Genomic DNA, 25,297 nt, shown 5'->3' with positions numbered 1-25,297 from the left:
CATCGCAGGAATTCTATATAGTGCACGCTGAGCTTGGTTTCCATTTGCAGCCGTTGACTGGTCAGAGTACGCTTTGCGCCAGTCGGTTGATGCATTATTTCGACGATGACAAGTCGTATTTGGGCCAACAATATATTTCTGTGTACTATAAAAGCCAGCCAACAACCTGCAATTTGCTCATGACCATCGCAATCAAAGTCTGGAGAGCTCGACTTTTCTGTTGTTGTCCAATCATCTAACTTGAAACACCTATGGGCAGCCGGTGACTCTGTCTCTTGATTGCACTCGAGGGTTTGGCGACAGTCTTCGTGTTGTTGCACAACCTCATGGGAAAAATCGTATGGTAACGCCATTCTGCGCAAAGCAGTGATTATGTCGCCAAGTAGGTGAAAACAATCCTAGACGATGGCGGACAGGCAACACTCGGAGGGAAGCCCTGAGTCTTGTCTCGGGCATTGCGGGGAACTTTGGAAGCAGTGTCAAGAGTATCAAGGCTTGGGCAGACACTTCAAAAAACCAATCTGGGCAAAGGGTGATCGTTGATGTTTGGCAGATCGAGGGCATCATACGGGCCAGGCAAATCCCCAAAAGCACGTCATTGTCTTGGCGAGCCTCGTCTAGCGGGCGTCTGCAAGCAGCACTCAACACCAATGTGATGACTCCCCACAATGTGATCGATACGCCAGACTTCCTGCGACGCAGGCTCCACTCTTCCCTACGACTACACATACGATATCGCGAATATGGATACACATGGATCTGCCAATGGACCGACGAAGTATAGTAGGTGCATTCTAAACTTTTCTTGCCGTCGCAAGCATTTCGGACAGGCAAAGCAAGAACGGCTGGTTGCTGTAATTTGCTATGCGGAATGTTGCAGAATCCAGACGGGTTTCCTTGACGCGTTCTGGCGGTGCATGATCCAAACTGACATGCGGTAGGGACGGTGTCGTCGCAACCCGAGAATCCGTTCGCCAAACTTATCCCCGACCAGACGTTTGCCGTCATACCCCGGGTCACGCTCGAATCCGGCGTCGTGTTACACAATGTCAGCGTTGCCTACAAGACCTACGGTACCCTCGCGCCCAGCGGAGACAATGCCATGGTGATATGCCATGCGCTCACGGGAAGCGCTGACGTGGGAGACTGGTGGGGACCGTTGCTAGGTGGGCCTGGGAAGGCTTTTGATATATCGCGCTTCTTCGTTGTCTGTATGAACAGTCTCGGCAGTCCTTACGGGAGCGCAAGCCCGGTCACAGCAAAAGATGGCGACGTCTCGCTGGGTCCGTACGGACCCGAGTTTCCACTGACAACTGTAAGAGACGATGTCAAGTTAGTCGAGCGAAATCTGGAATTCGTACTTGGAAGCCGCTAACGGGCACAGTGTCTTCAAGCTCCTCTTGGATGATCTTGGTGTGAAGCAGGTCGCTGCGGTCATTGGAGGATCCATGGGCGGTATGCTTGTCCTCGAGTTTGCCTACTTCGGAAAAGACTACGTCAAGACCATCATCCCGATAGCCACTTCCGCTCGCTACAGCGCATGGGGCATCAGCTGGGGCGAAGCGCAACGGCAAAGTATCTACAGTGACCCCAAATACGACGACGGCTATTACGCATATGAAGATCCTCCATCGACCGGGCTTGGAGCCGCACGCATGTCTGCTTTACTGACTTACAGAAGCCGCGACTCGTTCGAATCAAGGTTTGGGCGCAACACACCAGACCTGTCCAAGAAACAGAGCATCAACACTGTACCGCGACCGACCACTCCGTCCAATCCCTCCCACGAACACTGGGCGATACACAACCACGGTCACAAGAACGCTGGCTCGCCGCGTCTGATGTCACGGACAAACAGTAGTACCGCCATACCCGGTTCTGCAGCCGCACATGCCGACCTCGAATTCCATGATGCATCGGACCCAGGCACTCCGAACCTCGAAAGGTCAAGCTCGACAAGTAGCAGCAGTCAATTCCCGCGCTCATCGAAGCCTCTAGCGCCGCACTACTTCTCAGCACAGTCCTACCTCCGTTACCAGGCCGACAAGTTCATCAAGCGTTTTGACGCTAATTGTTACATCGCAATCACAAGAAAGCTGGATACGCATGATGTGTCCCGCTACCGCTATCCTGAAGGCGAGACACCCGAAACACTAGATCCAGTATCGGCCCTTCATCATGCGCTTTCCTTGATTGAACAGCCTACACTTGTACTAGGTATACAATCGGACGGTCTCTTCACATTTGCCGAACAGAAGGAATTGGCCGCGTGTATTCCCAAGGCTACACTTAAGACGATCGATTCTCCAGATGGTCACGACGCCTTCCTCCTGGAATTTGAGCAGGTAAACAAACACTTACTAGGCTTCCTCAAGACCGAGCTTCCAGGGATCATGAATAGAACACCAAACGTAGAGACCGCAACAAGTGACTCTGGTATGGTCGCCACCAAAAGCAGCACGTTTGGTGAGGCTGAGGTCGACGATATCACGGCATGGTAAGAAGAATGGGAGCATTGAATTTGGCACGGCGTTCTGGGTTCAGAGGATAACTGCACTGGTCGGCGTACAGATTTCGGTATAGGCTTGAAAGAAGGCCGCATGAGTATGATGCGCCCTGGGGCGTCCCGAGCTGAGGTTCAACCCCTCGTAGACACCAAGTACTGCAGCATGAGAGCAGCAACAACGACCCAATAATTCTGTCCTCTTAGTTTTCCCGAATCTTTCAACTCCGTCACAAACGGCTCGCTCATGTCCAATTTACCTCATGTCTGTACCCCGCCTTGCACGCTAATCTTTAGTCGTCTCCGCACGTCCACCGTCTCGCGTGCCCCTCATTCTCGGTTCGTATACACCGCGGATACTCCCCGCAGACCTTGACACGAACGTGCTTTATCCGATCTGGTCTCCCGAGTTGCAGTGCCGTAGGATCACGAGGGCTTCGGTGACGATGCACGGTAGATTATGAACGCAACGTCTTGACAATGGTAGAGGGGTTATCTGTGTACCGAATTCGGAATGCTCATGCTTTTGCGACCCCGATCAGTAACCTTCGACTATCCGTACAAAGGCCAAGAACAAGGTCCGTTAAGTTCGACCCCCGCACATAGAACAGTGAGTGCCGGGTGTCCGTGTTGATACATATATAGGTGTATTCTGAGTGACTCGATGTTCCTCAATCAGCCATACTCCCTTTCTTCACATCGTCCCGAATACAGTAACATTATGCGACTCCCCAAAACACAGAAGGCGGCCATCAAACAAGGCACCGGCGACAACGCTACGATTACCATCAAGGAGATTCCTGTCCCGGAACCAGCTCCTGACCAGATTCTCGTCAAGATAAACTACAGTGGCCTCTGTGCCTCGGACAAATCCCTGCTCCATGATGAGTGGGACTTCAAGATGGCCGAATGTACCAAAGGCATCGCAGGCCATGAGGGCGCTGGCATCGTTGTAGCCGTTGGCGCAAACGTGCAGGATCTCTGGCATATTGGTAATCGCGCTGGTATCAAATGGATTGCGTCTGTATGCCGACGATGCGAGTTTTGTACTAATGGCCAAGACGAATGTCATTGCCCGAAGCAGCTGAACAGTGGATTTACTGTTGCGGGAACGTTCCAGGAGTATTGCTTAACGGATGCGAGGTATGCGACGAGATTGCCTGATGGCGTCAAAGACGAGGAGGCGGGCCCGATCATGTGTGGTGGTGTTACAGCATATGTGGCTTGCAAGAGAAGTAAGGTACTCCCCGGGCAGTGGATTGTCATTCCGGGAGCGGGTGGTGGTGAGTATGCGCATAGCGCTTTTGTGTCCTCTTCCGTCTTTCGCAGCGACGAAATTGAAACCGTCATATAAGATGATACTGATACCACCCAGGCCTTGGTCATTTTGGTGTTCAGTACGCTCGCCATATGGGTATGCGCGTTATTGCCATCGACGGCGGCGACGCCAAACGCGATCTCTGCCTCTCTCTTGGTGCCGAGAGGTTTATCGACTTCACTACATGCTCGGACATCACTTCCGAGATCATGAAGATTACTACTTATGGCGCCCATGGCGTGATCGTTTTCGCAGCAACGAAAGCAGGCTACGAACAAGCGCCAAACTTGCTGAGACCCAACGGCACGATGGTGTGTGTAGGTCTACCGAAAGATTCGTCGATCATTGCGGGAGCTAGTCCAATCCTGATGTGCCTCAAGAGATTGAATGTTGTGGGAAGTGTGACAGGAACGCTAAAGGACGTTGAGGAGGTGAGTGTTATTCTCGCGAGCTAGGTAGGGAGACTGCTACTAACTGGGCGGATAGGCACTCGACTTTACTTCGCGAGGACTGGTACATCCGATTCTGACTCATGGTGGTTTGGAGGATATTGATCGGTTCTGTGCAGATATGAATGCAGGGAAGCTTGCTGGACGGGCTGTTATCAAGATCGCTGCGTAGATGGGTACAGTCTATGATGCTCTACATCAAGTAGAGATTTGGTACCGCCATCCTACACTCAAGATAGATCTGCGCCAAACTCTACGTGAAGCAATCCAGAGGCGAATCATTTTTCTGGTTTGCTTGATTCCTTCCTTCGTTATGATGCGACTGAATGCGTGGCACAAGCAGGATTGCCTCATAGGTGACGCGAAAGTGACGGAAAGATGACGTAGAAAGACAAAAAGACGATGTTCGAAAAGGAGCGGCAAAGAAGAAAGGAAGATAGTCGAGCAGGAAGAAGGTGTTGGCGATATCTGGAATCGGACAGGAGGGTGCGACCTGCGTGTGTCGGTCAGTATAGGCCGCAAGGCGAGCCTGTCCGAGGTACGGAGGACAAAGATAAGCGGCGAACGCGTGCCGCCTGCGCCAGCGTACCGCGAACCCGAGCCGTGGGATTGCAGTTAGCTGATGACCGAGACGCCAGACGGGAAGACATCCAAATTCGCACACATGAAGACTTGTTGTGACTGCGCATGGCGAACTAGCCTTTCGCATGCCTAGGGCAAGAAGCCGTCATGTGTCGAAGCCAAGATAAAGCCGACCTAGGGCGAGGCCTGACTCAGCTAAACTGGCGCGGTTGGCGTTAGCAGGGAGAGGGGCGTGTCATGTTGGTGGAGCCGAGACTGTCAGCGTGGTGTGGGAGCAGCGAGAAAAGCGATGGTGTGGTGATTCTAGGCTTGGTGAGAGGTGCGCGAGATTCTCAGCTGAGGCAAAAAGCACGCAGGGTGGAGTGGAGTGCGGCGGCACCGTGGCAGTGGCATGCGGACGACGGATCGCTTGCAGAGGTGCAGGACTCGACTTGGCTCAAAGGGGCGGGTGGGCCTGTTTCTAGGTCCTGTTAGCGGGATCTGGAACGTGTTCAGGCCTTGACGAGTTATCCTTGCATGGCACCAACAACTGCAGGGCAGCTGATAGCAACAAGTGATGCTGCTTAACTCTATCATGCCACCGCGCCGCCGACACCCGCTAGGGTTGCTTCGCCGTGAAGTCATCTTCTCCGTCAGCTTCTCCGTCAGCTTCCATTCGCACTGCCCTGCGCTGTCAATCTCTCCGTCAGACTTGTGTCGCATCTTCCTCGGTCACATACGACGCGCCCCGTCCGCATTTCATTCCACAGCAGGACCACCCCTGTCGTAGCTTTTAGATATACCCAACGCGCCTGCCACCGCTTCTTTCGCTTCTGCAGCTCCTGTGGCGTCATCTCTGCAGCGACATTGGACTTTGTCCGTTTGCTCGACTTACTTTTTCCTGACGAGAACAAATCACTGTGACACATCGAGTCCGGGGATTTCATCGTCAAACCACTACCGCAAGCCACCCGTTCATGGCGCTTTCTCCTCGATAGGTCCATGAGCTGCTTTGGCACCACATGCCGCTTCCAAATACAGCGCCGATACCTACACTAAAATCCTGCCCTGACCTTGGCCAAGAGCCCTGCAGCCTTGCAGCCATCTACTCTTCAACGCACCGCTCTGCTCCATAGACTCGACCACTGAAGCCATGGCTCAAACACGTGCACCACGGCCTCGTTCGACAAACCCTTCGCCGGCCACGTCAACATATGGATACCACAACACCTACCACACCCACGCCCAACTGCCCATCGGGTCGCCGCCCTCGTATGCTCGCGCAACCGATCCTCAGACCCGTCGCGTCCTAGACGAAAGGACAAGGAGAGAGAAAGAGGCGGTGCGCAGTATTCAGTCACCCCCGCCCTATACCTGCACCGTCGAGATAGAAGGAGTTGTTGGCATCAAGCAGGAACTATCCTCGCCATTCCAGGTCTCGGGACATCGAGAATGGCATGATGTCTACGCCGTACTTCGAGGCACGCAGTTGAGCATACACCGCATAAAGTACCCGGGTCTCCTCAGCAAGAACAAAGAGCCATGCCCAGGTCGCTTGTTGCGAACCTATTCCTTGCAGCATGCTGAAGTTGGCGTGGCATCTGATTTCAAGAAGACATTGCTGATACCAAAGTCTCCTTTCGCCCACCTGGTGCCCGCTGTCGCTCGGCCTAAATTGTACGAAACGGATCCACAGCTTTTCGAGCCTGTACGGGAACATGCCATCCGCCTGCGCCTGGAGTTTGAGCAGTTCTTGCTCTGTCCGTCGACTGAGCAAGGCATGCTCGACTGGGTGGAATTGTTTTGCGCCGCTATCGACATCAGTGCACCCCTAGAAGATCGCAGCGAGCCCCGCTACAGAAGTCTTCCTCGGAGGGGCAGGCGTCAACGCATTTTGGACAATGCGCAGTTCGGAGAAAACCTCGAAAGTCTGACAAGTCTAGAAGCCGGCCGACGCATCATTGCACAACAGGAGCAGATTATCCGCCAACTTTACCCACATTTGGCTGGCACCCGCGATTCGGGCATCAGTCACGCAGCACCCGCGCCAGACTTAGAATTCGACGACTTCGACCCCGAAGACGTTCGTTTCCCGACGCGGCATGCGAGAGAATCTCTAGCACGCATATCTTCGCACGATTACGAGCAAGGCGATGACGAGCGTCCTGAGAGTGACTCCTCGTCAGATTCCAAATCGGCACCCGCGATCCGACCTTGCCCTGCGCAGACCCTGCGTTACCGCCGCCGTTGCGCTCCAGTGTTGCTTGCTTCTTCTCCACGTGTCAGCGACGTAGTCTTTGGAAAAGGCCAACGCTTCCGCATTAGCGTCAAGGCGCACATGCTCGTCGACTATACCCCGCACCCACCCCGTTACGACGTGCATGGTTTCGCGAGGTCCAAACGCTCTGCAAGGCTTACAACGATCCACAGCTCACCAACAGCTACCGCAGACAAAACTGAATCCGCTGCTGCCTCATCAGAGAGACCCAGCTCGCCTATTCGTGGTGTCAGTGATGATTCCATCACCTCAATCACTTTCGGCGAAGACCTAGGCCCTATGCGCTCCAAGTCAAACAGCGATGCTACAGGCCCATCAGGCCCACCATCGCCGTCTGGCATGTCGCAAACAAAGATGGATACCGCGCGTCAACTGAAGACGTTAGGAAAGCGACGAGCGAGCGAGGACAGTCGCGAGACAGGCCTGAGCGCCGTCACAATTGGTGCCGGCTTGATGATCTGAGCATCCATCATACATTTCATCTACACATACTCTCTTATGTCTTGCTGCATCACTGGGCGTCAACCGAGCGTATATCTCGGCTTACAGGGACCATTACTTTTCTTTTTTCAGCATTTGCACCGGTGTCACAAGCCGGAAGGAGGATATACCCACTTTACTTTGTATGGCATATAATGAGAGCGTTTGCGTTGGGTCAGCAGTCGTAGTCGACGGCAGCGGGTCGTCTGTATATAGGCCATTTTGACATCAATCAAATTCATCTATAGAAATGACCCGTGCATGTAATCTTTCCATAGCTCGACCTCTCAAGCAACGTCGCGATCCTGACACGTCTAAAACTTGACATAGCCCTTGTCCTTGACAAACGTAGCTAACCACGGTACATCCCTTTCTTGCTGCACCAACTGCGCATAGAACGCGCCATGCGCAGGGCCATCTACACCGTTTACCATGGGCGCACCATCTGCAAATGTAAAGTTATGAAGTCAGTGTATCTCTCATATGCATTTTGTATAGTCATTTTCTTACCATGCTGTCGTTGGTCTGCATAGAAGAACCTATATCCCGATATTAGCAGAACATCCTGTATTCAATCTAGACGTTGATAGTAAGAGAAGTGTTGCGTAGCGGGAAAAAAACAAACTCACCGATACCCCTTCTCCTTGTACAAAGCATCTGCCATGCCAACCCAATGCGCACTCGCGCTCTTTCCTACACCCAGTGTCAAGAACAGCGGGACAGGCGCAATGGTCTGATTCAGCGTATTGCCAGTATAGATAAACGTCTTCTTATCCCCTGCATGCTCTTCTCCCATACTTTCCCAGCTCTTGACCGCTTCCTGCGCTGCCACATACGGACTCACGGTATTGACATTCAGGTCTTTGGCAAATTGTTCCTGGGATATAGATAGCACGCTCTCTTCCACAGGGGGAGGCGTCAGCGCGGCGGCGTTCCAGACCACAACGCTGGGCGATGTGCCGTACTCTTTTAGCACGAGCGAGAAGAGGTTGGGAATGGATGTTGGCGCCGTGAAATCGGCTTTCAGGGTGAGGATGCCCGTGTCGGGGTTGATACTGTTCGTGCCGGATCGGGAGGCAGTTGCAACGCGGTAGTTCAGGATGGTGAATGAGGTGCTTATGGCTAAGCCTACATTGGGGCCTGCGCCAAGAATGAGGGCGACGGGTTTGGTGGACATGATGTTGGATTGATCCTGCCCAGGTGCGTGAGGCGGTACGATGAGACAAGAGACAAATGGGGCCAAGATACAGAAGCGGTTGGTGGTCCTATTGAAGATGCATGTGCCCTCCGTTGATACTTATATGCAGTGGGACGGACAATCAGGCAGCCTCCCATCCATCCGCCAGCTTCCAGAGTCCCGTTGCATTTATAATCTGTGCTGCATACCTGTATGTCAGCACAATCACCCCGGACTTTGCTTTCATACATTCTCGCTCTTTGCCAGTCGTTGAGTAGGTGAGAAGCCAAGAGGACGAATCCAGAAGGAGGACGTCGGGAACGTGCATGAAGAGTTACAAACAGGACGTAATCGGTGCCAAGCGAAGACTTACCAATCAACATGACTTGGCGAATCGGGATATTTGGCCGTTTGGTAGGTTGAAATGCAACGGAACTGTGCCGCGCAGGAAGCGAAATGGAAGAGAACTTGAACTGAGCGGCAATTCTCTGAATCCGCGGAATCGGCCATATCGTACAATACACCACTCATACCTATAGTCACCATTCATACGTCATCCAAGTCATAAGCATCGTGCTCAACCCTCTGCTTCCTCCCTTTCCTTCCCTTGCTACCCCGAATTTTCCGATCCGCAGTATACCGTCCATCGCGGTCACCAACCAACAACCTCCCTCCCTTGCCAAGCACCTTTGCGGGGCCTTCCTCGACGGTCCTTCCATCTTTCTCACCAACACCTATTTCGATAGTGACTTGCTTCGCCTTCTTGACTTTCCTGCCCTTTTTGTCGAATTCGTCGTTTGGCCGGCCTAGACGTACGTTGCGTGGTATCCGCGTCTTTGCGCCGAGGGCCCAGAGGTCGCCCCAGCGGACTTTTCGCGCGTCGCGGTAAGCTTGCTTGCTGAAGGAGCGTGGGACGGTCCAGCGCTCTAGCGTGCCAGCAGGTGTGCACACATCTAAGATGATATGGCCTCTGCGCTTAAGTGCGGGGAGCACAAGACGTGGGAAGGTGAGTGGGTTAACGTCGGTAGATGAGGACATGACGGGCTCTTCGGTTCCTGGGTCTGATGATGGGCGCCATTCGTGCCCTTCAAAAGCTGCGGCGGTTGATGCTTCACCTTGCACGAACCCTTTGCCGAGGATGTCATATTGTGGAAGGCGCTGGTCGCGTCCACGCTGGACGGCTAGGTAGCTGAACTGCACATCCTCATGGTTCTTGTCTTTTGCATTCAAGATACGTTGAAGGTATGGAGGGCGGATGTACCGCTGATTGAAGAAACAAAAGTCCTTCCTTCCTTGGCTCACACCTGTAGACTGATACATCGGGCACGTGCTGTGATTTGTGCATGGTGCAACGATCATTCCCGTCTCCTTCTCAGAGAATCTAGTCTCTTCGTCCGGTTTTGACACCTGAGATTCGAGTAGCGTCTCGATAGTTTCTGAGCCGGGAGAAGATATGTGTTTGTTTAGAAGGTATGAACGGGCAGCGGCTACAACTTCAAAGCCTCGTGGTAGGCCTTTCTCAATGAGGATGAGAACACCACCCTTGGGGTTCAGAAGAGACCAGTATTTTTCGACTTGCTCTCTGCGAAGATAGTCTTGTCGGATGGGCCAAAGTGTATGTGGCGCAATGATCACGTCATAGAACTTGCGCGGTTGCTGCGTGTTTCCATCGTCGGCCGCTGTCACAGTCTCTGGCAGTCGCGGGATAAATGTTGTGTTGTCCAGCAACTTGCTTGCACGGTGGCGCAGTGCATCAGATGCGGTCAAGACAGTCGCCTTTCCCAACGGGGTAGCACCAAGCGACGTGTTTCCCGAGTCCTCGTGCATACGTTGCCATTCGGCCTCTAGCATCTCGTGCCATGCGAGCACGCCGACACCACCAGAGCCAGCGTCTAGTATGGTGCCACCCTTTTTGTCCTGCAGCATGTGTTGCAGCCATCCTGACCCTAATCGGCGACGGACTTCAACCATAGCGCTCATGACACTTGCGTATGTGCCTGGCTGTACAGAAGCCATGTAAACATCAGCCTCGATGTTGCCCATATCTGACTGCGAAGGGTCGAGCGGAATTGGTTTCTGCTCGTGGCCCAAGCGTGCAGGGGTCGTGCTGGCGGAGTGAGGCAAACCACGACCGCCAAAGATACGGTTCGCAGACTCGGCGAGGTGTTTGTGGTTGGCGCGCGTCAGGAGCAGCGCGGTAGGGTCGACGAGCGAGTTCTTGGGCAGAAAGACGGTCGAAGGCGATGGCTTGAAGCGGCCCTCGATGGTCAATGGATGTGCGCGCATAAAGCCGTCTTCCTCTTGCACTTCATCTACGTCCTCCCAGGCCTCTGCTTCCTCTTGTTGCAGTCGACTCTGCTCGTAGATGTCGTCGTGGTATGCCTGCGCCTCTTCCTCCCTGCGCGCTTCCCATTCTTCGGGTGTCATTGTCTCTTGGTCCGGCTCAGCAGCTGCCTCGTCTTCGGCATCGACCTCTTCCGCGACTTCAATCTCTTCGAGTTGGCCGTCCACCCCCTTCCTGAGCAAGACGATGGAACCATCAGGCCCCTCCTGCTCGACAATCTCGTCGTCAACTGCACCGTCAACGCGTTCCGCCTCTTCGGCAGCATCTGCAAAGACGGCTGGGCCATACAGCCTCTTGTATATTGTGTACTCGTCGTCGGTCAAGTGGTCCCGCGGCAACGTATCGCCGAACTGCTGCCTTGCTCTCCGCGCGTTAACTTCGTGGCTAACCGCGTCGGCTGCCGAGGGAGGCAAGCCTTCAGTATCCCGTGAGGCATGTTGCTGCAATTGTCGTCTTCCAAAGGCTGTAGAGAAGGCTCTTCGTGGCGTTGTAGGCTCCGGGGCGACCAAGCGTAGCGGCGGCGGCGCGTGCCGTGTCTGAGAGGGTAATCTTGCGCTACGCGCTCGTGAAATGGCAATGTTTAGTCGGCACGATGCACATACTGACGGTAAGCCTCTCGTCTTCAGCATCATCGAACGCCGACCTTGATCTTGTCGAGCAATGCATTCTGGCCGCTCGAGGCAAAGTTCGCCGCATCTTGAATCCAGGGTCCACGCGCTAAGCCCTGCCCAATCCAGATGCGTGCCGACATGTTTACTCAGCCTGCGCCCCGCTAGAGATGGCTCCCACCAACTATACAACATCGTTTAGTTGTTTCGAAACTATGAAAATGGGCCTGGGGTCTGGAGACTTTGACTATCCGTCGCTGAAGAAGCTACTCGACAACACGACTGCTGAAGTCCTACTTCCGGGCGACGGTGAAGAGTACGAAAAGAGCATCGAGAGGTGGAGTGAGCACTGCATAAAACGAGCTGTACGTTCCCTTAGTTCTGTCTTTCTATACAAATGTTCCTGCATCATGTTCACGCACTTATACGAGCAAAGGCTGCTGTAGTCCTAGTCCGGTCCGCCCATGACGTCTCCGCGGTTTTAGCTCAAATACGCGAGCACAGAATCCCCTTCACAGTCCGCGGTAAGCACATCAGAGTACAGCCAAATTACATGTGAGAGAAAGACTCACATTCTGTAGGGGGAGGCCACAGCACGTCTGGAGCTGCGTCTATCCGAGATGGCATCGTCATCGATCTTTCCAAGATGCGCAAGGTGATTGTCGATGTGGATGCCGAAACAATCAAGGCAGACGGTGGGACTATCTGGGAAGATGTCGACGTTGAGGCTGCCAAGTTTGGTCTTGCAACTGTAGGTGGCACCGTCAACCATACCGGCGTGGGGGGCTTGACTCTGGGAGGAGGCTATGGTTATCTTACAGGAAAGTACGGCTTAACGATTGGTATGTGCATGAACCAGTATCAATGAGTATTGACAAAGTCTGCGTTACTGACATCTTCCAGATAATCTCTTGTCCGTTGACATTGTCCTCGCTTCTGGTGAACAAGTTGTCGCGTCAGCCACCTCAAACCCCGACCTATACTGGGCTGTGCGAGGCGCAGGCCAGAATTTTGGAGTAGTGACGGCATTCACATTCCAGGGTTATCAACAGAGGAGCCATGTGTTTGCGGGGCCGCTGGTTTTCCTTCCGGATAAGCTACCACAGGTCGTTCAGTTCGCAAATAAGTTCCATACTACCAACGACGGCAACCAAACGATGCTCATGGGCTTCTCTGCCCCACCACCGGCGAATGCTTCGGTTGTAATTTGCCAGATCTTTCACAATGGTAACGAAGAAGAAGGAAACGCCTTCTTCGCCGACTTATTTGAACTCGGCCCAATAGCGAACATGACCGCCATGATTCCCTACCCTCAACTCAACAGCCTTCTTAATCAAGGAGCCGGCTTTGATGGACGTAAGCTTTTCGGTGGTGGCGCTTTCAGACTCCCCATGGACCCAAACTTCGCTATGCAGCTTCACGCTGAGTTCAATGCTTTTGTGGCGTCGCATGAGCGAATGAACGAAAGCATGATGCTTTTTGAAGCCGTTCCTTATAAGAAGGTCATGGAGATTTCCAACGACAAGACGGCTTTCTCAAATCGTGGCGATTACTATAATGTGGCTGTGATGATGAAATGGTAAGCCAAATCAGCACCACAGAGGAGTTAATATTAAAGAGAGCACAGGTTCGATCCTTCACTCGACGACAAAATTCGTACGTTCTCACGAAACCTTCTCAAAAAAGCCTCAGAAACTGCCTCGGAACGGTCAAAGGATGGTGGTGTAGGTCAGTACGGCAATTATGCAGCTGCCGATGTTGAGGCGAACGAGATCTTCGGCGCAAACGTGAAGCGACTCGAGGAACTTAAGCACAAGTACGACCCCGATAACCTGTTCAGTCATGGCACAAAATTGACTCCGCGTCCCTTGGTAGTGGTGAATTGAGTACTCCCACCATATGTGCATATATACAACACGGGATGAAATGTATCGAATCAGATGCGTACAAAATTCAGTCTCCGGTTTACTACTATCTATTTACCACGATGATGCTTTGTTTACCAACAGCTCAGTACATACTTTTGTGTACTTTCCTTCGTCTAGGCTCGAGGCCGGAGTTACCACATCGGATATATATCTACACTACACGACGCGACAGTAGCGCCGGAAATCAGCAATCCCTGACGTCACCCCATACCACCGGCCTCTACAATATTACCAAGCTTCTACGCCACACCCAGATAACCCTGCACGACTAACCGTATCCACTCCTTTTCAGTCTGCGCTCGGGAAATAATGTCTACCGATGCACCGACAGTATCTGAATCAAAGGACCAACGTTGTGGGGCACGCGATCCACGGAGATTCGTCCTACACGTGCTTAAAACCGAGCGTGCAGAGTCTATCAAAATCGCGAAGTTCGCCGCATGCAAGTTCTGTATCTGTTCACTTTCCAAGCTTGAACGCCGGCATAGCGACACTGTTTCCCTCACCACAACCTTCTCTATCGTTGAAAAACAGACGAGTTATATTTATATACATGGAAGTTCACGCCCTACACTAGTAATCATAGTCTGCTACACGTATTTGACAGCATACCCAGTCTTTGTGCACGCCTCTTCTCAGTCTCACGTCACCATGGAAAGCACAAGACGACCACGAGCTCAAAGATCATCCACGTGCCGATCAGTATCCCGACAACGGCGACTCGACAACGCACCATTACATCGTATCTTGTCCAGTCAATTCCCAGACGATCATTCGGTTTATCACCATGAAGATGGCGAGGGAACCCATGTCGACGAGGACGCCAGTTCATTGCACAAGACTGAGACTGAAAGGCGAGACGAGAACTCGTCCAGTGACAACGACGACGGCGGCGACAGCGGCGATGACAAAGGTGGGAAAGAAGTAAAAGACGATACCGCTCAAGAGGAAAATACGACTTACGAGGAGATACGGGGTGGTATTCCATACGAGCGTGATGTGGTGGCACTATCACGTTTAGAAAAGCAAAAGTCTACGCGGTCCGTCAAAGACCCAAATTTGGTATATTCTACCTGACAGACATTGACTGCTACTGTAACATCTAACATACATAAGGTCACATGGGATTCAGAGTTCGACCCACATAATCCAAAGAACTGTAGGTTTGGTCTCCCCAACTAAGCACAGATAAGTTGTGGTCTAACAGCTGGTAGGGTCCATGAAGCGGAAATGGGCAGCAACTATCATTGTTTCTTCTTTTACCCTCGTCTCGCCAATATCCTCGTCCATGATCTCGCCAGCTCTGAGCAGCATCAGTGCTGAATTCGGCATCACAAATGAAGTCGAAGCCCAGCTTACCTTATCCATCTTCGTTCTGGCGTATGCAATTGGACCGCTGTTCCTAGGCCCACTATCGGAGATCTATGGACGAGTCATCGTCTTGCAGCTGTCAAACTTGTTCTACTTGGCTTGGAATTTGGGATGTGGATTTGCTCAGACATCTGGCCAGCTCATGGCATTCCGATTCTTCAGTGGTTTAGGCGGATCTGCACCGTTAGCTATTGGTGGTGTATGTACTCTCTTCCTGAAAAATGCCGTTGGAAGATAAAACGCTAATTGACTTACTAGGGTGTTCTTAGCGATTGTTTCCTTCCCGAGCAGCGTGGCCGAGCCATAGCAATCTATTCACTGGCTCCATTACTGGGCCCGGCTATCGGGCCTATTGCTGGTGGCTTCATCTCTCAAAACACGACTTGGAGATGGTGTTTCTACGCCACCACGATCTTCACAGCAATAGTGCAATGTCTCGGGTTCTTCTTTCTGCAAGAAACATACGCACCAAAGCTCCTTGAGTGGAAGCGAAACAAACTGCGTAAAGAGACAAGCAACGAAGAACTACACACTGAGTTCGATAATCCTGATCGAACGCTTGCAACAACTATTAAAATCGCCATGAGAAGGCCGTTCAAGCTGCTCATCACCCAGCCCATTGTGCAAGTTCTAGCTTGCTACATGGCCTACCTGTATGGCCTCATGTATCTGATGCTCTCGACCTTCCCCAGCTTATGGGTCACGCGCTATGGCATGACTATAGGGATTGGTTCTTTGAACTTCATCTCCATGGGCATGGGCTTCTTCCTCGGCACACAGATCACCGCACCCCTCAATGACGCCCTCTACCGCCGCCTAAAGAAACGCAACAACGGCATCGGTAAACCAGAATTTCGCATTCCAATCATGATCCCTGCGTCTCTTCTCGTTCCAATCGGCCTTTTTTGGTATGGTTGGAGTGCACAAGCGCAGGTACATTGGATCATGCCTAATATCGGTGCTGCGATATTTTGCGCGGGTGTTATTGTGGGGTTTCAGTGTATACAGACTTATCTTGTTGACAGCTATACACGGTACGCTGCGAGTGCTATCGCGGCGGCGACGGTGCTCAGGTCGTTGGCTGGGTTTGGATTTCCGCTGTTTGCACCGGCCATGTATGACAAGTTGGATTTTGGATGGGGAGATAGCGTGCTGGGCTTTATTGCCTTGGCTTTGGGTGTCCCAGCGCCGTTCATGCTATGGAAGTTTGGGGAGAAGTTAAGGAGTAGTAGCAAATTTGCCGCGGGCTGAAGGTGTCGCAGAAGCGTCAATACCCGCCTCGTAATGTGGAATGCAACACGCGGGGGCTTCATGTTGCGAAATCAGATTAGACGAGAGGGCTAATCGAAGTGGAATACTTGAAAGCATACTAGAACAGCCGCACGCTATCAGTCGTGACTTGAGTTCGTCATTCTAAACACGTTCTTCGTAAAACACAAGTCGTGAGCGACAAATTGTCTCTATCATTCCGCCCTTTGTCCACAGCCTAGCTATGTAGAGCTGTTTTTCCAGCTGGTACTAAAAGTATGTCCGACGCGATGGCCGATGACGCCAACTGCGTGTCCATCTCAGTCGTCAATTTCGTAATGCAGCGATACATTGAGCCAGCTTCGTCAGTTCCACCTCTCAGTCTTCCTAATCACACCCTGGAGTATAGCAATTAGAGCATCCGTAGATATATCCAAGATCGACATGTAAAGAAAGCATCGTGAGATGACGGCTGCAGCTTTATCGTCACCCTGAGCATCTTTGGGGCGTCGGCGACACACCAGCCGGGCAACACTCCAGCGAAGCACCTCAATGCTATCTCAATCATCCCGCATACCAGAGCGCGCCTTCAATGACCAGCCCAAACTAAGACCAGGCCCCAGTCTTAGTCAAGATCGCATTCTCCTCTTGGTTGAGGTGTCTGACAAGCTACCTAGGGAGTGGGGGGTGTGCGATTGGGACCGTGCCCTAGCAACCCGCGAACTTCCCCGCATAAACACACTTTTGCTCGACCAGTACTTGCGCCGCAGAGGCCGTTACTCTAACAACCTTTCGCGTCGAGCCCTCAGATACTCTACATAATACCGAAATGTCCGACGAAGATCTCGAGCAGATAAGACGCGCGCGCCTGCAGCAGTTACAACAACAGGGCGGGGGAAGCGGAGGACAAGGAGGCGAAGGCGCCGAGCAAGATTCGCGAAAGTAAATACAATTATACACGAAGATCAAGGTTTCTTACTAAGGCAGAGTTACAGGCAGCAAGAGGGTACGTTTTCAGAATCTCTCCTGGCGCAGACATGCATCACTTGACCACACACTCCCCCTTCGCCCACTCGTCCAAACCCCGCCGTCCACTAGCAACCACGGGCTAACCCTTCCCATCAGCCGACCAGCGTTCCTCCATCCTCTCACAAATCCTTCTCCCCGAAGCAGCCGACCGTCTCGGCCGTATCCGCCTTGTCAAGGAATCGCGCGCAACCGACATCGAGAACAGACTTATAATGCTTGCGCGGACTGGCCAATTACGACAGAAGGTTACAGAAGATCAGCTCAAAGAGATACTGGGGGCTGTAGCAGAGCAACAGGAGAAGGAAGAGCAGAAGATTGTTGTCAACAGGAGGGGAGGGAACTGGGACGATGATGATGAGCTCGAGGAACTCATGAAGGATGTATAGGGAAGCGAGGATAGATAAACAAAGGGAGAGAGACACACACACAGATGCTGGGTGTTGCATTAGGCGGTGCTTCTGGGACATGCAAGGCAGGTAGTCTTGCGCATGAAAGCTAAGGTACGACTTCTCATGGCAACTTCACGACGTGCATCAAGTCATACATGATTTGTGACTATTATCCATCTGCCGGTGGTTGTTCAATACTCGCTACTTAGTGCTCAATCATGACGAATGATAACCTGTGGATCAGTGAAGAAGCAAGCACAAGAGAAGAACAACATCAGATGTGCCGTTCGATAAAATCGCAGCCGCAAATGGGAGTAGTACCACCATCCGCTTGGTGCAAACAGTGTGCGCAGTTGAAAAGAGGGTTCGGACGAAGTGAGGCTATAGATGCCGCGTGAAAGACTCAAACAGTGTTCTAATGCTAGGTAAGCGTGGGTTTCTACCAGTATACCATCTTCCGAGTGTTATCTGAGGTATAGATGAACAAGCCAACCTGTCGCAAAGACCATGACAAGCATTTGCATGTAACCCCCAAATGAAAGTACCAGATTCGATCACAAGCGCGATCTTAGAGTTGTCGTAGGCATTGAAACCAATGATCTCACGTCGCTGCCATCCTGGCCATACCCTCCCTATCCTCCGCGCTCAAGGTATTGGCCTTGGCAGCTTCCTTCCATCTCTCAAGCTGCTCATACTGCTCATACTCCAGCTTGCCTTTCAATAACTTCAACAGCTTTGGTGTGAACTTTCCCGTTGCATATACGACACCATCGTACTGCTTTGCGAAGAGCAAGATCACTAGCGTTAAGAAGAGTACGGGGCCGTCGGAAGCTTTTTGTTTCTTGATTCGGCGAAGCATGTCGTCGAGCATCGATTGCTTGGCAGCAGCCAGCGAATCTGTAGATGGATGGTTGATACCTTGTTTTTTGTTGAATTTCTCCAAAGCTGAAGATAGTGATGTATTATCCAGAGGCGTCGTGGACTCCAGCACACTCGAGAGCTTGGTAACATTCTTTCTTGTTTTGCGGCTGAGGACTAGACCCTGCGCTCGTGCTTTGGCAATAGTATCGGGTATAAGGTCCTTGTGTGCGTAAGTTGCAAAGACCTGAGCAAGCTGGCTGTGCACTTTCTGGTCCATGACTGAAACTAAGCCGGCGCTGTATATCCGATATCGGGTGAGCATGCGATCTGTCCAGTACATAGCAAACTCCTCTTCATTCAGTGTTTCGAACGAGGACACGTGGAACCAGAAGCGCTCTTCTAATAACTTCTCAACTGGTTTTTGTTGGAGGAGAAGGCGCTGAACAAGGCCTGTGGGAGGAATCATGTCTTTGATCTTGTCTCGAGTGAATTTTACGTCTTCCACTAGGGTTGGATCGTCGTGTAGACTTTGCCATTGTGCCTTTGCAGCTTCTTTTGCGTAGCCAGCGAGCTCGTCGAGTGCTCCGTCTCGGCGCCTTTCAGTGAGTATCAGAGTGCCGACGCGCACTATCTTCAGCCCTCCAGTGGTCTCGGAGAAGTGAGCGACAATGGAGTTCTTGGCTCGGCCGGCCACCTGCTCCCTTATAGTTGGTGGAAGACGGGAGCCAATCACTTCGGTGACATCAAGGGTACAACCTTCTTGTTCAAGGATGCGTACGCAATCTTGCTCTAACCTGGAGATCCAGATCAGTGATACAGCGAAAGAGTCTATTACCTCAATGCCTGAGAGTTGCTGGAAGTAAGACAATGCGACTTGGGAAGACGGGAAAAGTTCGATGAAGTCGGAGGCGAATCTTTGCACATCGAGATAGGCAAGAGCGCCGGACTGCAGATCGTAGACTGTGGTATCGCGTTCGGATTCTAGATATCGCTTGGGTGTGCACAAAACGCTAACGTCAGTTTCCTGGATGTTGACCTTGGAAGTAAGATTTTCAGACTGCAAGAGTCGCTCGAGTGTATGCAGAATGAACCATGTAGGGGGATTGTTAGGCAAATCAGCTGGTTTGATATTGAGAGTCCTGTACAGAGTGAGCATGCGATGCATCTAAGGCAAGTCCTGCACTTACCGGACATCATCGACCGTCTTTTGAATCATACTCTTTACTATGTCCGCGATCTTGTGAGCATAGGCCTTAGTGTAGATGTAGCCGTTAGTTTCCAGGACGTTATAATCTTGACTGGACAGGAGGAAGTCAAGACTCTTGGAAGAGACACGGTGCTGGGCAATGAATTCGGCCTTGGATGCCAGTCCCCCAGATGACAGGCGAGTGACTATCGTGTCTCGCTCATCTATGGGAATAATGCTTTCCTCGTCCGCGCTGAACAAACATAGCTTGGGGTGGCTGTGGACTAGTTGATGGACAAGTAATTGACCTATGTCGAGGTCGTTGGCCAATGTGGAAACCGGTATCCGCTGTGTCTCTGGTGCATGCTTCAGCAAATGTAGCCAAGAGAGATTACGAACGCTCACCTTTGGTCACGCGGCTTCTGAAACGAGCCTGGACAAACTGGAGCGTAACGAAAGCATGGCCGCTGGAGGATAGCGCAAGCCGCGGAACAAAATCGGAAGTGTCTTGCGGAGGGAAGAGGGCGAAGATGTCCTTCACATCATGTGCGGTAAACATGCCAGCTGGACGTTGGGTAGCGCTGCAGACTAGATTGCCAACATGTACTGTTCAGGAACAGTGCTGTGAGCTCGAACGGTTCGGCGGCGTTGGAGTATATAGTGCAAGGGAAAGCGTCAGAGGCTGGATTGCGCTGATTGGTGGGGAGCGGGCAGCGGGCGGCAGAACACCGGGATTGAACAAGGTTGTGGCTCATGGTCGAGTGCTCGCAGACATTCAACCCATTCCGCCCACCGCCACCATGTCTCAATTCCGCGCGGCCAAGCTGGACATTGGATGTTTCGCAAAGATTCGCAATATCCGCGACCACACCAAGCGGAAGGTGTACTCGGAGAATGAGCCAGAACGGCATGCGCCTCTGCACCTAACGCTCCCATGGCGCAACGACTGACGACGACACAGACAAGCTCTGCGATACCTGATCCGCAATACCACGCTTCCGCAACGAGTCCGCGCGCAGGCTCAGCTCCAGCTCTCGCAGATGCACTGCTACACACGCTACACCCAGATCAAGAACAGGTGTATAATGGGCGGCAAGGGCCGTGGTGTCTTCAGCGACTTCAGAATGGGCCGAGTATGCCATGGCCTTCTCTTCGCGCGACGCAGGGCTGACGATGCTACAGTATCAATTTCGCGTAAACGCTCTCGCGGGGAACCTGCCGGGCGTGAAGAAGGCAAGTTGGTAGCTGTGCTTCTACGAGAACCCGACTGGTTCCATGTACAATCCCACCTACTTTTGGCTACACATGTAGCCTTGCACATGGCCGCTCTTCGGGCGCACACTGTGAGACATTGCGTGCGAAATCTTCGTGGTTGACCCATCTCACTGTCTACTTTGCCCTCCCCTCGCTCTCTCACCGTGCGAGACACCCTTTCCTAATCGGTTTGCTCTCACCACGCGCTACAAACGACGGCAGCGGCTACCCACCGCGCCAGTGATAAAAGCCGACTTCCGTAGCCATTACACCTACAATCCCTACTCCCGCAATAGCTCTGGCTGCCGTTTTCTAGCAGCTCACTTCGCCACTGTCTACGGTCCATAGACGCCCTCAAGCATCTACGTCAGCATGTTCCGCCGCATAGAAGACACTCTGGAGCCGGATCCATCATTTCCAGCCGACCTCAACCAACTTGGCTTCTTCATCAACCTCTCAGGTCATGTCCGTATGATCGACGCCCCCGAGAAGCCCTATGTCTACCACGCGACCAACAATGAGCGCGTCAACGAGGTGCGCCGCGAGGCCATGCAAAGTACATTCCAATCTCCATTGAAACACTCGCAGCTAACACATCACAGCCTGCCAGCGCAAGGAAGCAGAGAAGCGCCTGTCCCACCTCGGCCTCGAGTGCATCCACCTTCCCGACTTCGCCATGACCAAGCCCAATGGTCCACATGTACCTATCCTTGCTCCACCGCCTGACCTCCTCAAGACGCGAAAGCGATTGATTGTACTGGTAAACGACACCATGCAAGATCTAGGCATCCTGGCGTATAGACAGTTGCAGCGGGAACTCGGCATCAACGGTGGCTCAGTCGTCAACTTTGCCAAGGAGATGGTCAAGTGCTCGGACACTGACAACACCGCTGAAAGGGACGCGAAGATTTTCAAAGATGGTCATGTTCTCCAAGACAAGACTACCACTCCTGCTTTGATTGTCTTGAACGCGGGCCAGCTGCTGTACTCGCACAAGTACGACCAGGCCATGACTCTACGCAGTTGGTCCGCCATGCCACGCAAGTCAATCGCCCACGACATGGTCCGCATCCGTGACAACGAGAACCGTGTTCCAGGTCATGAAAATGCCAAGAAACATGTCAAGACTGTCTTTGACGAAGTCATCTGCGACTCCGATCGTGTTGCAGCCGACGCAGAAGTCTACGTCATCGCTATTGAAGACGGAACGGAGAGTATCTTGAACCTGCTCACGCACGACTGTACGTCTCCTGGCCCTGCTTTCACCTGAGGAGTTTACACTAACGTATTGTTATAGTCGGCAAGTATGGTACCCGTATCACGGCCATGGCGTTCATTCACTCCTTGATCGACGACTCCCAAATCAAAGATGAACAGATTCGCGCTTTCATGCATCAGCGCACACGTCAGTGGCGATTCAGCGATCTGACATGCAACCCCCAGCACTGTGTCGACTTACCGACTGACTACAATCGACAAGTCAACGGGCCTTGTTCTGCAGACACACCATCAACCATACAATCAATCAAGCACATGTCTTGGCACGCTTCGATTCCTACAGGCCCAGTCTCGGCTCTAACGAAGGCTTTCCACAGCCTCGCTCTCAGCGTCACCTCTTCGGCCGGGGCTTCCACTCCAACCGCAACATCAACCTCTACTAGTGGAGAAGAAAGCACAGAATGGTCCTCGGGTCAAGCTGTCATCTGCCCTACCTTCGCGGGCGGCGACAATTCGGTTGGTGAATGCATCTTTACCTACCCTCCCACCCAGCATGCCATTCTCTCTTTCTTCCAAGACGTCGCGCAAGACCCGGTCCACTATCGCAACCCACCTGGCCTCCAAATCTTTACCGAAGCCCCCAAGCCCAGCCCCGAAAATCCTCTTGCACTATCTTCAGACCACGAGAATGACGCTGGGCTCTACTTGCAAAATCTCTTGCCGCAGACGACGTCTGAGCACGCTGAGCTAGATGAAGCTCGCGAGCGGCTCGCCGAGTTACAAGTTGCCTTGTCTGCCTGCCCTACTGATGCTGCAGAGCTAGACAAGGGTCGCGTGAAGTTGGAAGTTAAGGTGAAGAGCATGGAGGCGAAGATTGAGTCTTTAGAGATCAAGGCGCTGAGTCACGGCGGACTGGCCGCGGGTGAAGTGGTCGAGAAGCGCGAGGATTGGAAGCCGCAGGTTGAGGGTCCCCAGGTACCATTTGCAGGGACCATGGTGGATAGTGAACTGTTGAAGGCGGCGGGGCTGATGGAGTCTGTGGATGAAGAAAAGGCTTTTGTTTGAATGGCGAATGGCAGCTCTAATCGTGTAGCGAAGATGAGGGGATGATGGCAAGTCCCGGATGGAAAGGACACAAAAGCGTTTGTTTTTCAGCCATCCTACGCACCACGAACTCCTCCTCTTGTCACGTCAGCACGAGGAAGACGTCTTTTGGCTGCTCGGCGATGGAGTTAGGGTCATCTACCTTATTTGCATCATGTCCTTGAGAATAAGACCACAGCCTCAATCTCGCTTATCGTTGTCCTCAGGCCTAGGTTCAGTACTCAACTGATTCCCGTTATAGAACTGTTGAGGTACATCTCTTGCCCGCTGGTCCGCCAGCGTTCTTACCCTCATCCCACCCGAAGTTGCCTGATCCAGCACAGGATCGTGACTGGGATCCCGGGTAGGTCTGCTGCCCATGGTACGACCACCACCGCCATGGTTGTTACTGCTACTACCATCACCACCTTGCTCGTGTTGCGCCCCGTAGCCTATAACGGAGCTGATGGTACTCCCCACGTAGCCAACAGTAGAAGTGAGAAGCCCAAAGGCCCCGCCAACGATGCCCGTCGCGGCTCCTGCTATACCTCCTCCAGTGCCCCCGGAATACGCATCCGAGTAACCCTTTACTGGCACCAGTACCAACGTCGCACTGGGCGCTAGATCAATATCGCCCAACTCGACGGCCTCGTCGCCGGCAGAGAGCTCACGACTGGGCGATGGAGCGAGTATATGTCGGAAAAAGTAAGGAGGCAGTTGTTTGTTGTTGATGTTCTCGTCATCCTGGGTCAATTTCCCAAACTCAGTGTCAACCCAGGACCGCACGTCAGTCTGCAGGGTGGCGGAGCGAGGGAATGTAGAGCGAATGGTGCGGCCATCGAACAAACGAACATTGAGAGCGACGGTTTTGGAGTTGGTGCCTCGCGAGGACGTTGGCACTGGCTGTGATGTGTCGGGGGCTCGTAGTGCGCCCTTGTTCCTCTCCTTCTCGCGTTCTGCTTTGCGCAATTCGGCATCTACTTTGCGCGCTGCTTTGTCGGCTTCTATTCGTGCTTTTATACGGGCTATCTCTTCGGCATCTTCTCGTTTCTTCTTTCGCAGGGCGTCGCGGGCTTCTTGTTGGGCTTTGGTGGCGGATGTGGATGGGAGAGTGGGGTGCTGGGAGCCTGTGGCTTTTTGCTTGCCTGGTGTGTTGGACGTGAGGGTGGGTAGTGAGGTTTCGGGGAGGCCATACAGGTCGTCTTCGGCTGCAGCATTCGCTATACTATTCGTAGGTTCTGGTGTGCTTGCTTGTGGGGGAGAGGTTGGTGCTGCGTTGGAGGCTGGGATGGGATTCGCTCCCAGGACGCGTCGGATTGAGTTGATAAAGTCATCTCTCGTGGCATCGTTCTTGAGTTGAACTTGGAGTTGGCCGTTCTGGATGACGACGAAAGTGGGCACGCTCGAGACATCGGAGAAGGCAGCCAGAAAACCGGCTTCGGTCGAGCCCGCTTCGAGTCGCAGGACGACCGCTTTTTGGTGGAGCAGAGTCGACAGCTAAAAATGCATCATCAGCGCGTGTTGTGAAAACCTGGCCGAGTCCCAACGTACCCATCCGCTCTTCAGCCACTCGCCTTCCCACTCGTGGCTCGTGGCGCCGTCGTCTACGCAGCTAGTCAGTCACGATGCTTCCCAGATTCCGATAGTGCACCGTCACGTACCTCGAACGAAGCAGGCAACGAGTTTCTGCTCCTGAATGGCAAGCGCGATTCCGCTCTGTAGGCTGCCTTGGTGGAACATGTTGGTGGGTGGTGGTGGTGGCTCCATGTCTGCACTACCGCGGGGATTAGCCTGGGAACCTGCTCGGCGCGTGGTACCGTGGCCAGACGACGCACGAGCATGGCCGGCGGCCGTCAGCGCCCGCTTCATTCAGTGGCTTATTCACACGGCGTTGGAGATGTGCAAAGGGAAAAGATGCAATAAACAGTTCTATCGGTAATGCCAAGCCCATGAATCCTCCACGCCGAAGAAGGGTAATGCTGCAATAAGCCAATGCTAGACTCGCTCTATAT

At 52.8% G+C, this 25,297-nt stretch overlaps 11 protein-coding genes across 11 annotated transcripts; 7 read left to right on the top strand and 4 right to left on the bottom strand.

The window, feature by feature from the left end:
* Window positions 1–743: 743 nt before the first annotated feature.
* On the top strand, window positions 744–2,501 carry J4E86_011592 (uncharacterized protein; the record flags this gene model as incomplete). Its single annotated transcript, XM_051452083.1, has 3 exons — window positions 744–783; window positions 942–1,332; window positions 1,385–2,501. 3 exons carry the CDS (start codon window positions 744–746, stop codon window positions 2,499–2,501), a joined length of 1,548 nt encoding a protein of 515 aa, XP_051296777.1.
* A 723-nt stretch (window positions 2,502–3,224) lies between these two features.
* Window positions 3,225–4,442, top strand: J4E86_011591 (uncharacterized protein; the record flags this gene model as incomplete). Its single annotated transcript, XM_051452082.1, has 3 exons — window positions 3,225–3,786; window positions 3,879–4,252; window positions 4,308–4,442. 3 exons carry the CDS (start codon window positions 3,225–3,227, stop codon window positions 4,440–4,442), a joined length of 1,071 nt encoding a protein of 356 aa, XP_051296776.1.
* A 1,542-nt stretch (window positions 4,443–5,984) lies between these two features.
* J4E86_011590 (uncharacterized protein) lies at window positions 5,985–7,571 on the top strand (the record flags this gene model as incomplete). The annotated part of the gene is made up of 1 exon (XM_051452081.1): window positions 5,985–7,571. One exon carries the CDS (start codon window positions 5,985–5,987, stop codon window positions 7,569–7,571), a length of 1,587 nt encoding a protein of 528 aa, XP_051296775.1.
* A 332-nt stretch (window positions 7,572–7,903) lies between these two features.
* On the bottom strand, window positions 7,904–8,766 carry J4E86_011589 (uncharacterized protein; the record flags this gene model as incomplete). The annotated part of the gene is made up of 3 exons (XM_051452080.1): window positions 7,904–8,034; window positions 8,100–8,128; window positions 8,219–8,766. The coding sequence occupies 3 exons, from the start codon at window positions 8,764–8,766 to the stop codon at window positions 7,904–7,906; spliced, it is 708 nt and encodes a 235-aa protein (XP_051296774.1).
* Window positions 8,767–9,312: 546 nt separating this feature from the next.
* On the bottom strand, window positions 9,313–11,861 carry J4E86_011588 (uncharacterized protein; the record flags this gene model as incomplete). Its single annotated transcript, XM_051452079.1, has 2 exons — window positions 9,313–11,646; window positions 11,748–11,861. 2 exons carry the CDS (start codon window positions 11,859–11,861, stop codon window positions 9,313–9,315), a joined length of 2,448 nt encoding a protein of 815 aa, XP_051296773.1.
* A 27-nt stretch (window positions 11,862–11,888) lies between these two features.
* Window positions 11,889–13,604, top strand: J4E86_011587 (uncharacterized protein; the record flags this gene model as incomplete). The annotated part of the gene is made up of 5 exons (XM_051452078.1): window positions 11,889–12,083; window positions 12,155–12,242; window positions 12,300–12,560; window positions 12,622–13,297; window positions 13,346–13,604. The coding sequence occupies 5 exons, from the start codon at window positions 11,889–11,891 to the stop codon at window positions 13,602–13,604; spliced, it is 1,479 nt and encodes a 492-aa protein (XP_051296772.1).
* A 693-nt stretch (window positions 13,605–14,297) lies between these two features.
* J4E86_011586 (uncharacterized protein) lies at window positions 14,298–17,680 on the top strand (the record flags this gene model as incomplete). The annotated part of the gene is made up of 7 exons (XM_051452077.1): window positions 14,298–14,708; window positions 14,763–14,805; window positions 14,861–15,216; window positions 15,276–15,858; window positions 17,036–17,207; window positions 17,261–17,271; window positions 17,391–17,680. 7 exons carry the CDS (start codon window positions 14,298–14,300, stop codon window positions 17,678–17,680), a joined length of 1,866 nt encoding a protein of 621 aa, XP_051296771.1.
* A 604-nt stretch (window positions 17,681–18,284) lies between these two features.
* On the bottom strand, window positions 18,285–20,289 carry J4E86_011585 (uncharacterized protein; the record flags this gene model as incomplete). The annotated part of the gene is made up of 3 exons (XM_051452076.1): window positions 18,285–19,683; window positions 19,732–20,086; window positions 20,136–20,289. The coding sequence occupies 3 exons, from the start codon at window positions 20,287–20,289 to the stop codon at window positions 18,285–18,287; spliced, it is 1,908 nt and encodes a 635-aa protein (XP_051296770.1).
* Window positions 20,290–20,530: 241 nt separating this feature from the next.
* On the top strand, window positions 20,531–20,975 carry J4E86_011584 (uncharacterized protein; the record flags this gene model as incomplete). Its single annotated transcript, XM_051452075.1, has 3 exons — window positions 20,531–20,637; window positions 20,692–20,863; window positions 20,913–20,975. 3 exons carry the CDS (start codon window positions 20,531–20,533, stop codon window positions 20,973–20,975), a joined length of 342 nt encoding a protein of 113 aa, XP_051296769.1.
* Window positions 20,976–21,356: 381 nt separating this feature from the next.
* J4E86_011583 (uncharacterized protein) lies at window positions 21,357–23,267 on the top strand (the record flags this gene model as incomplete). Its single annotated transcript, XM_051452074.1, has 3 exons — window positions 21,357–21,540; window positions 21,587–22,225; window positions 22,282–23,267. 3 exons carry the CDS (start codon window positions 21,357–21,359, stop codon window positions 23,265–23,267), a joined length of 1,809 nt encoding a protein of 602 aa, XP_051296768.1.
* A 219-nt stretch (window positions 23,268–23,486) lies between these two features.
* On the bottom strand, window positions 23,487–25,025 carry J4E86_011582 (uncharacterized protein; the record flags this gene model as incomplete). Its single annotated transcript, XM_051452073.1, has 3 exons — window positions 23,487–24,782; window positions 24,837–24,889; window positions 24,947–25,025. The coding sequence occupies 3 exons, from the start codon at window positions 25,023–25,025 to the stop codon at window positions 23,487–23,489; spliced, it is 1,428 nt and encodes a 475-aa protein (XP_051296767.1).
* Window positions 25,026–25,297: the final 272 nt, after the last annotated feature.

This window comes from Alternaria arbusti (assembly GCF_024043155.1).
Source record: "Alternaria arbusti strain BMP 1465 chromosome Unknown scaffold_37, whole genome shotgun sequence".
NCBI lineage: Eukaryota > Fungi > Ascomycota > Dothideomycetes > Pleosporales > Pleosporaceae > Alternaria > Alternaria arbusti.
Note: the sequence above shows the minus strand (reverse complement) of the source record. Positions and strands in the feature narration are given on the sequence as shown.